We start from the raw sequence: 11572 nt of genomic DNA, 5'->3' as shown, positions 1-11572 counted from the left end.
GCAACTAAGCCCGTGCTCCACAACTACTGAGCTCGTGTGCCTTAATGAGAGAGTCCACGTGCCACAAACTACAGAGCCCATGCACCACAACTACAGAGTCCACAGGCCCTGGACCCTGTGCCACAACTAGAGAGAAGCCCGCACACTGCCAACGAAAGATCCGCATGTCTCAACGAAGATCCTGTGCTACAACTAAGACCCAACACAGCCCAAAAAAATAAAGATAAATAAATATTAAAAACAAACACAAACACTATCACGAACATCCTCAATGGTAACAGAACAAATCCATAGACAAGAATATAAAACAAGATATTTTAGATCTTGAGATCTAAAAATATAGCAAAGAGTTGGAAGACTGAATCAAAGAGCTAAAGAAGAGATGGAGAGAGGGTAGGAAAACAGAGATCCAATCCAACATCAAAATATCAGTTCCAGAAAGAGAGAAGCAGAGGAGAGGAAATCAATGAACACTGAAAGTTTCCCAGAACTGAAAGATATGAGCTACCGCATGGAAAGAGTTCATCAAACACCTAAGATAATGAATAAAAATAGACCCACACCAAGGCACATCGCTGCAAAATTGCACTACCCTGAGAACCAAGGTATTCTACAAAGCTTTCAAGTCACATTCAAAGAGCAGAAATCAAAATGGTTTTGGATTTCTCAACACAACTGGAAATAAGACAATGAAGCAATACCTTCAAAATTCTGAAGGAAAATTATCTCCCACCCAGAATTTTATAAAATATCAATCAAATATGATAGATAGGCAAGGTCAAAAAATTCACCTATATATTGATACTTTCTCTAGAAGCTAACAAAGGGTGTGCTTCACCAAAATGGAAAACAATAAAGCCAATAAAATGGAAAACAAAAAATCCAGAAAACAGATCAGCACAGGAGAAGAGTAAATGGAAATCCCAAAAGCTTAGGCACAAGAACATAGAGTTAAGCAGAATGATTCAAGAGACAGGTTAATGGTTACACTCATCAAGATCAGTGCTAGTACTGTACTCTTAAACTTGAGGAACAGCATGCCCAGGTGAAACTGGTCCTAATTATCTGTAGGTTGGTCTTTACCATGTATGATTACATGCCAACTTTCCATTCCATCTCAGCTACAAGGATCAGCAAAGACACTCACATCACCCTATGGAAGTACTGTCTTGACCTACTCCTTTGAGCTAGAATTTAATTCCTCATGGACTGAGAACCAGTAAATACAAAGAAGTCTACTCCCTCTGACCACATTTTTGTCAGACCATCAATTAGGCAGTGCACACTATAGGCCCTTCCAGATACCCTCTGGTGAGCCTTCTATTTAGCAGGACTCACTCATGACCTTAGCCACAAACTTCCTCAAAAGTGACTTTTGTAAACTCTCATGGAAGCTGAAGCCAGACTATGACCCAAAGACTTCATTATGCTCTCCCTGAAGCTTTCATGTAATAATGACAATGTTGTCCTTTTATACCTGCCAACAGATTTTTCAGAAGTAAATATATTGTTTAAGAGTGTATGTATATGTAATAAAATAAAAGAAATGCAAAGGAATGATTAACACAAAGTCAGGATAGTGCCTACATCTGTTAAGAGGGGAGGGATGCAATTACAACACCCAAGAGTCTTCTTAGATTCTAGTAAATGCTCTATTTCTTGACCTTCTTAGATATTACAAATGTTTCACTTCTTAACCTGATGGTGGGTATATGAATGCTCATTTTATTATTACTCTTTAAATCATACACTTTTTGAATTTACAATTTACTTCACAAATTTAAAAAATCATCCTATCCACTTCCTTGCTCAGATTCCAAGCTCAATGAAGACCATTCTGGTAACAGTTTGACTCTATTGTAGCTTTGCCTCCATTAAGAGAATGGACATCAGACCACCTGGCATGTACATTTTTCTTTTTAAAGTAATAAACTGGTGTGCTAATTTTTAAAATAATATTCATAAAATAATGAATGTTTGGTTGATTTAATGACTATGTCCTTATATATGAGATTAAATTGGTTTCTAAATAAATCCTCTGAGAGTCAGTATATCCTCTGCAAGTAACCAAACTCATTCTCAGATCAGGAATTTTTCGATGCTTCAATTTCATCCCATATTGCAGCTTCAATTTTTGAAGTGTCATACTCCCTCATCATATCAAACTCAAGCCATGGCTGACTCCACTTCTGGGCTTCCTTCATTTGCTCTTCAGTTAAACAAAGGTCAAATCTGATCCCCTTAATATTAAATTTTGGACGTTCCCAGCGTTTGGACCACGGCTTGGGCTTCATTTTTACTTTCAGCTAAGGAAGATATAAGGAAAGGAACAAATTAGGCTGACAGCTGCAAGCAAAAATTCTTCTAAAAGTTTTCTTTAAGATGATTCTTAGTTTATACTTGAACTTCCAGTTCCAAATGTACAACTTATACCTGATTAACAGGAACTTCTTGGCTAGGTTCTTGTGCTATTGGCTGCATATTCATATCAAAAGTGCTGTATTCAGGAAGGGCATCTCGCAAGTATAGCAAGCTATCATCCAGCCGTTTCTGTAATTTGACTACTTGGATCTCCTGGATTCGAGGATTATAAAGTTCAAAGCAAATCTCAACACCTAAAAGAAAAGAAAACATATTCTTATAATCTAAATTCAGATTCCTGCATACACCTCATACTATAAAAAAGCTATTTCATGAAGGAATTAGCTCAGGGTTTTGCATGTAGGAAATGTGATATAAATTTGTAATCTTTAAAATGAAGATTATTGAAAGAAATAGAAATGAACAAATCCATGTAGATTAAAAAATGAGAAAACCTGAATTAGAATGATAAAGTCTAAAGAAAACTGTCTTCTATAAATATATTGAGCCATTTATCTCCTCGATTTTGATAGTATTAGATTAGTTGGAAGTTTGAACAATTCTTCACTTTGCTATGTTCTTGTTTATTTCCCAATTACTTAAATAAAACTCTATCTTCGACATTTTGACTCTTATCTTCTCCATTTTGAGCAACAGAATTAATGATGCAAAAAGACTAAGTACATTTTTAAATTCTAACTTTGATTTAGAAGTCCTCTTAAGATGGCCTAGGTTTGTTAACACTCTGGAGCCCTCCACAGGAGAAACAGCTTTGAGTGTTTCCAAGATGCTGACATAAAAGGTTAATATATATCATCTGTATCATCAAACATTTAAAAGGAAGAGTGTATTCTGAGGTTTCCTGGAATAATCCCAAGAGAAACAGAAATAGTAAAACATATGATCAACGTTAACATCAAGTGTTTAATATCAGGATTTAATCCAGTATCCACTGTACATCTATTCTGTTATAGGCACTGATTTAGGATCTGTGCCTATAGCAAAATCAAAATAGGTAAAATCCTTCTCTTCTCATAAAGCCTACATTCTAGTGGATGACAAATGATAAATAAACCAACAAGATACTTTCATATAGTGAAGACAATACAGGGTGATGACACTGTGACTGGGGAGGGGGCAAATTTATGTATGTATGTATGTATGCATGCATGCCACACCGCATGGCTTGCGGGATCTTATTCCCTGACTAGGAATCGAACTTGGGCCCCTGGCAGTGAGAGCACTGGGTCCTAACCAGTGGACCACCAGGGAATTCCCAGGGGCAACTTTAAATAGTATAGTCAGGGAAAGCCTCTCAGAAAAGATAACATTTAAGTTGATACTATAAAGAGCCAAGAATGCTCCAGTCAGAAAGAACAGCAAATGCAGAGGCTCTGGGGTCTTAACAAACCTGCCATGTTGGAAAAACTAGAAAAAGGTCCATTTGGCTGGAGCAAAGTAACTTGGTGGGCCAGGAAAGTAAGCCAGAGATACTGCACAGCTGCAGGCAGGAGATGATGTTGGCATGGACAAGAGTGGTAGCAATGGAGATGGAGAAACGGGCAAAACTGGGATCAAAGTTTTGGAAATTAAGCCATGAAAACTTGCTGATTGACTGGATGTGTGAAAGAGAATAACTAAAAATAGCTCCTAAGTTTTGGGTTTAAATAAATGGGTGTGGAGTGGTACAACTTATGGAAATAGAAAAAACTGTTAAAAGAACACATTGTGAAAGAAACAAAGAGTTCTGTTTTGAACTTGTTTTATGCTTATAAGGTGCCCAAATGCAGATGTCAAATAGGTAGTTGTATGTGCAAATTTGGAACAAGGAAAGGGTCAGTCCTTGACACATAAATCTGGGAAGTTAATACCACATGGATGGTATTTAAAGCCAATGGACTAGAAAGAATCATCAAAGTAGGAAGTATCAATGGGGAAGGTACAGGCAGGTCACAAACAGTCAAAATGTTAATGGTAGAAAATAGCAAGAGAGAACTAATACTTTTGAGTATTCTGTGTCCAGTACTTCATATAGAACATCACAATAAACTGACCACAACCCTGGGAGGTAGAAACTATTATCTCAATTTTAAAGAAAAAAAATCATCTCAGGTCTATCACACCTTTGCTCCTTTCTATTACAAGATTTCTCCAAGTACACAACCTGATTGTTGGCCCAAGTTTCTGTAATCAAGTTCTGCTGAGTTCCTACATGCACAGCACCACAGGTCATTATAGGATAAGGAAGACAGCAACGATTCTCACATGTTCAATTTCTTTCAATATACTACTTCACTGTTGGGGACCATGAAGCACACAACTTTAAGTATGAAAAATGTACTGTTCCTGCCAATTTTTTTGTCTTTATTTCTTAAAAAAAGTTTTTTTTAGTTTTATTCATGTTTATTTTATTTATTTTATTGAAGTATAGTTGCTATACAATATTATATGTTACAAGTATATAATATAGTGATTCACAATTTTTAAAAGTTATACTCCATTTATAGTTACTATAAAATATTGGCTATATTCCCCATGCTGTACAATATATCCTTGTAGCTTATTTTATACATAACAGTTTGTACCTCTTAATCCCCTATCCCTGTATCATCACTCTCCTCTTCCCACTCCCCACTGGCAACCACTGGTTTGTTCTCTATACCTGTGAGTCTGCTTCTTTTTTGTTATATTCACTAGTTTGTTGTACTCTTAGGTTCCACATAGAAGTGATAACATACAGTACTGGTCTTTCTCCATCTGACTTATTTCACTTAGCATAATACCCTCCAAGTCCATCCATGTTCCTGCCATTTTGATTCATAATTTTTCTAGAATTTTACCACTTGTTCCCCTATCTTATTGACATAGCAAATGTAATTTTGCGTTTTAAAAAATTCCTCCAATTCTTATAAAACTAATAATTGTGGTGACTGTTGTAATATAAAGCAAAATGGGGGCCATTAATTTTAGGAGAAAGTTAACTTGCAAGGACATCATTATGCTTATCTTAATGTTTTCAAAGGTTATTTGCTCCTAAAATGAATGCCCCCATACTGCTTTATAGTCACTTGTCTCCTCCTTTGATGTTACCATGATTTGGAAAGTCTACTTCTAATGGTTGTTGTCCCTGTAACAAAAGAAGCCTTCAGGAGAAAGCAAAGCACCAACTGTATTTACTCAGCAACCTCAATTCTCATACCATTCTTAGGCCACAGGCTCCATGTCATCCCTCCGAGCTCCCTTTCACTTTCAAGTTCCAGTTGTCTTCACCCAGGATGCAGAAAATAAAAAAGACTCCTGAGATAACATTTTCCAGAAAATCAAAATAATGAAATGAAGCCTACCTTGTCCTTCAACAGTATTCCTAAGGATAAAAGTAGCTCCAAGTCCTGTTCCTGATCTCTGGATGCAAATTCCCAGAAACTGGCTGGTTTTTCCATTGGCATATGGGTCAGCAGTAGTAACACGAAGAATGCTTCCTCCAAATTCAAAAGAAAAGTGAACTTTTACATGAGACGCAGAATCAAACAACAGCATTTCCAGGTAACTTCAAAGTTCCTAAATATTTTAATATAATATTAGGAATAAGTACCTCATATGGGCAAAACACAGATAGGTGAAAAACAATTTTCTCTTTGTCGAGAAAACTAACCCTCCAACCACTAATAATAAAAGCATCCAGCTCTTACTGACCAACATAGAACTCTGGAATGTGGAGTATTTTTCTCCTTTCTAACATATCTTTTCTTTCTATTTGAAATTTCAGAGGATTTGTTCTTCCCCTTGGAGGAATGAATTCAGGACTCAAGAACCTGTGAAAAATATAGAGTAAAATAAATTAAAAGCAAACTTAAAAGACCACTAAAAAAGAAACCATTGCTTTACCAAAAAAAGTGAAAGATTAGGATGCTGACATGTTTTATTCTTCCTTCTCTAAATAAGAAAAGTCCATCTTATTTCTAAAACTGTTGTCAATTCTCATGAAAATAGCTAACAATTTCTGAGTACTCACCCGGCATTGTGTTAAAAGCTTTATTAAACATCTATAGCATAACTTAATCCTTACAACAACAAGGTGAGTTTGGTGTCATCATCTCCTTATTACAGATGAAGAAAATGAAGCTTGGAGACAGTAAACAACAGACCTACTACTACATTAGCTATAAACTTATCAAGCCAAGATTAACAGACTTATTACTACATTAGCTATAAACTTATCACGTCTGTCAGATTCCAAAGCCTGTGACCCACAGGCCTCACGCTGAGTTGTACATGTTATAGTAAATTATGTTGGAAAAGATATAAACATATAAATCATCAATTGCAAACTAGCTTTAAAAATAATCTCCCTATTAGCCAACTGATTTTAAAGTCATTATGAAATATCTAATCTGTAGAAAAGTATAAATGACATTACAATGAAACTATATGTCCCTGTCACCCATCTCAAGGAATAAATTAACAATGTAGTTGAAGCCCCTGTGCACCCCTCCCTACCCCCATAGTTAATTACTGTGGGGTAATTAACTAAATTTTTTGTGATGATTATTCCTATGAATTTTTTCCTTTTCCTCAATTTCCTACTTTAAAATGTTTCAAACCTACCAAAAAGATGAAATAGTAATACAATGAACACCCATATATACTTCACCTAATTTCACCTACTGCCAACATTTTGCCGTATTTGCTTTACATGTACATATAATTTTTTTCCAGAACCATTTGAAAATGTCAAACAGCAAGCCATTTCATCCCTCAAACTTTAGAAGGCTTCTGCTAAGAATAAGGACTTTCTCTTACATTTATCACAATACTTTTATGACACCTAAGAACTTCAGCATTAATTCAGTAGTATAATCTAATACAGTTCATATTTAACTGTACCTAATTGGTCCCGGAAAAGGTCTTTTATAGCTGTTTGTTGCTCAATCCAAGCTACAATCAAACTTCACATATTATATCTGGTTGTTAGTCTCTTAAACTAGTACTCTTCCCCATATTTGCATTTTTGTAACATTGACTTTTTTGAAGAGTCAAAGCTGATCATCTTATAAACCATCCCTGGATCTGAATTTGTTTACTGTTTCCACATACCTAGACCAAGGATATACATTTTTGGTAAAAATATTACAGAGGTGATGATGTGATCTTCTTATTCCATCACATCAGGAGACACATAATGTCAGCTTGAACGGCTATTGGGAAAACTAGGTTTGACTGCTCTGTGAAAGTAGAGAATTTCCCCTGTATATTTTTTTATACTTTACATATGTATGTATGTCTGGGCAATACAAAAATGCTACCATACTTGTCAATTCTTCTGCAGGTTGCTTTTTTCACACATCATAGTTGAAGTTCATCCATGTTAACTCTAGTTCATTCATGTTTCACTGCTGTATAATAGTCCATTATGAGAATGTATTTGCTCATTCACCTACTGAAGGATATCTAGGCTGCGTCTAAACTTTTATTACAAACATTACTTTTGTGTTCATTTTTGTACATGTCTCCTTGTACATATTACTTTCCTTAAGTTGTATACTGTCTGGGTGGGAAGGTACAGACAACCTCAAACTTACTAAATTTTGTCAAATTGTTTCCCAAAGTAGTTACTCCCATTTAACTGAATTATATTGTGTTGCCATTTAAGAGAAATATTCCTTTTCCACCTTAAAAAAAAGTTGTACTGAGAAATCTTTTCTGAATCTCTAGGTTCCATAAATTCAAGTTTATTTCAACTTAGAACCACAGAATATTTTAAATATTAAACACAAATACATATGCAGAGATAATCGAATCGACAATATAGAGCCCTTTCATAAAGCCAAAGTCACACCAATTTTCCCCCCTAAAATTCGCTTTTTAATAAGGTTGTTATACAATTCTACAGAAACAGTTTCTGCAAATCCTAGATCATCTAAATTTACACGTACCTACAAAGTTACCACTGCCTGCTTAAGTGAACCAGGCTTTTAAGCACACTGTTTTGAAGAGCAAACTTCAGAAACAAATTGGTAGAAATTTTTACCACCGTATCGCTTTTACAGGGACACTAAAACACAGTTAGTTAGGAAACTAAAACAGGGTGAGTTCTGGCCAATTCATTTCACCTAGGGAGAAAAGATCCGTTCCTTAACGTCAACAGGTAAAATACAATGTATTTCACAGAAAAATTCTCGATACGGGCCAAAGAGCCTCAAATCTGGGGAATCCCTACTTGAAATTCTAATATGACTGCAGAGAAAGTTCAATGCCGGCTTGGGAGAAGCGAGGAAGTCAAACCTGAGTTGGGTGCGCTTCACGCATACATGAATCCTGCACACAAGCTCTTATCTGGGAGTTCCAGACCCCAGGATAAGACCTGTTTCAGACCTCGGAAGCAACTACAGGTTCTAGAGCGCACAGACCCAAAAGGCAGGCATCGCGTCCAGGTCGGGGATCTCACCTGCTTTCCCGGCGCTGGGGACGGCGCTTGTCCACGATAATCGGTTTCTGCGGTGGCTGGAACGCGCCAGGCTCAGAAGGTCCAGTGATCTGCCGCCGGCTCGGACCCGCGAGGGCCTCTGCGGAAGCGCACCATAGAGATCAAGACTGCTCGCGCCAGCCCAGAGCTCCCGCGAAACCTTGCAATCGCCCCCAATGCGCGGTCCCACGAGAGGCCTCCTCCCATGTCGCCCCTGACTTCCAGAATCGCCTCCCCCTAGCCTGACCCTAAGCTCCTTCTGTCCCCGGCTAGCAAGCCCCGCTGCACTTACGGCAGGCGACAGAGGCCGGCGCAGGGCGCAGAGCCCAGGCGCATCGAAAGGTCCAGCCCAGGGCCATTGCAGCCCGGCAGCCCCTGGCGATAGAGGCCGCCATGCTTGCTCCCTCAGTCGAGACTACAACTCCCAGTAATCAGTGCGACAAGGTCGCGGTCACCTGAGCCAGATGGCGCCTGCTAAGGGACAAAATAGCCAAGTCTTTCTACACCCACCCCACCCCCACTCCCCACAGGGGCCCGGATATCTTAGGGAAAGTACACTGTATTTCTCTAGTTCTCCTCATGTGCCAAGTTATATCACTCTACGGGAGTGTTCTCTCAGCCTAGAAAGATTTCCTCCCTCTTTGAATCAACTCTACCTTCAATTTCTCAGGCAAGACTTCAGTATGTCAAAATTCTCATTATAGGCTCTCATTCTGCCATTAGCAGCTCTGATGTCATTTGCAATTTTAATTTTTAGTTTAACTTAATTTTTAATTACTTGTGTAATTATTGGCTTAGCGTCTAACTCCGCCATTATACTGTAAGCTCCTGAGGGCATGGAGTTTGTCTTTTGCTCACCATTTTCTCTCAGCATCTAGCTGGTCCTCACTCTTTGTTGAATGCAAAAAAAGGAAAAGAAAATGGTTCCTGACAGAAGGGGTGGCAAAGTCCCTGAGACTACAGAGAGCATTACTCCCTTGAGGAGCTAAACTTGAGTTTGGGCTGAGCAACTGTAGGTAGGGATTATATTACCCTGAAAACTGGGTTCACCTTTTGTTGGGTGTTGAGACAAGAGACACAACCAAGCCAATATCAGAAGGAAGGATGTATTACTTACAGCAAGTAAGGGGAATACCTGGGATCTTTCCCAAAGCAGTGTCTCCCTGCACAGCAAATTTGAAGAAATCTTAAGCTAAGGGCACATGCATATTCATGAAGGGGTTGGGCCATATATGCATATTCATGAAGGGGCTTGAAAAGGAGAATCCAGCATAGAATGTTGCAGCTGAAAGCTAGCTAAAGCAGTTTTAGTCTCCATTATTTTATGCTCTATTCACTTTCTTTCACTTGCCTCCCACAAGTGATTTCTTTTCCTAGTTAATTGCTTTTACAAATGATTACTTATTAGTGTTATATTGTGCACCTGGTATTTTTCCTCCTTTGAAACACTCCCTAACACTCCCTTCCATTGTGAGCATTCTTCTGTTGTGGAAGGGGGACCCCTTCCAGGGCTCTTGTCTAACACTCAGAAATGAATTGTGGAGGAGACAGGTGCTGACAAAGCAAGAAACTTTATTGAGAAGGGGCACCTGGGCAGAGAGCAGCAGAGTAAGGGAACCCAGGAGAGTGCTTTGCCACATGTCTTGCAGTCTCAGGTTTTGTGGTAATGGGGTTAATTTCTGGGTTGTCTCTGGCCAATCAGTGTAACTCAGGGTCCTTCTTGGTGGCACATGCATCATTCAGCCAAGATGGATTCAGTGAGAAGGATTCTGGGAGGTTGGCAGGACATAGGGACTGGAGTCTCCTCTCCTTTTGACCTTTCCCAAATCCTTCCAGTTGGTGGTAGCTTGTTAGTTCCGCATTCCTTACCAGGACCTCCCGTTGTAAGATAAAGTATGCAAGTGGTTACTATTGTGCCTGGCCAGGGTGGGTAGTTTTGGTCAGTGGTTCCCCTAACAACTCCCCACTGAGAGACTTCATACTCAAGATACTTCTTGGGAATTGGGGCAGTAGTTTCTTTCTTCTGTAACTACTTCCTGCTGAGAGTGGGCGTAGTCCTGCCTAGTAGAGTAGAAGTCTCTCTCTACGTGATCTAAATCAAGTTATCCCAGGTCTGAAACCAGCTTCCACCCTTGTAGTAACAACAATTTATCCTGAAACTGTTGGACCCTGTAGGAGATAAACCTTGTAAGCAGTTGAAACACACAGGGGCCAAACAGGATTGTCATCACTGGGCCCAGAAAAGGAAGGCAAAATTTGGGGTGAGGGCTGCAGCGTGTGTGACTTTCTTCTGATTGGTTGGTGGTGAGGTAACAGGGTGATGCTCCAGGAATCTTGCACTCAGCCTGAAGTTACCATCCTCCACTTGGTTGGGGGCCCCAGTTCTGCAGAAGAACTCAAAGATATTGTTATGTATACTACTTGAGGAGGAACCAGGACCCTGCCCCAAGGCTGCATTTTTGTTTCTTGACTGCTCCTCCTTTCTGCATTCCCTCCCTTCCCTGATTAGTAATGGTTTGAATCTGCCCTTTGGAACTCACGGAAGGTCAAGGAAGCTGAATGAAGCCTATTTCCTAAAAACAAGAAACAAGGGACACAGAAAGGTTTTTGTATCCAAGGGGGCCCCACAGGGTCCTGCTGAGCTTCAAGATCACAAAATGGCTTAAGCCCAAAATGTCTTCTCTTATGTCAAAAAGCTGTAACTGGTTCTTTTTCTCTGGGGACCCCCTACCCTATCTGCTTCCAATA

General features: G+C 39.0%; 1 protein-coding gene across 1 annotated transcript; it reads right to left on the bottom strand.

Moving 5' to 3' along the window:
* Nucleotides 1-326: 326 nt before the first annotated feature.
* Nucleotides 327-9225, bottom strand: MRPL19 (mitochondrial ribosomal protein L19). The gene is made up of 6 exons (XM_082852052.1): nt 9117-9225; nt 8807-8924; nt 6055-6173; nt 5706-5840; nt 2434-2615; nt 327-2306 (listed from the first exon to the last, which is right to left on the bottom strand). The coding sequence occupies exons 1-6, from the start codon at nt 9217-9219 to the stop codon at nt 2085-2087; spliced, it is 879 nt and encodes a 292-aa protein (XP_082708178.1). The 5' UTR covers nt 9220-9225; the 3' UTR covers nt 327-2084.
* Between the last annotated feature and the right edge of the window lie 2347 nt (nt 9226-11572).

Source organism: Leucopleurus acutus (genome assembly GCF_964270905.1).
Source record: "Leucopleurus acutus genome assembly, chromosome: 12".
NCBI lineage: Eukaryota > Metazoa > Chordata > Mammalia > Artiodactyla > Delphinidae > Leucopleurus > Leucopleurus acutus.
This window is presented reverse-complemented; position numbering and strand designations above follow the sequence as displayed.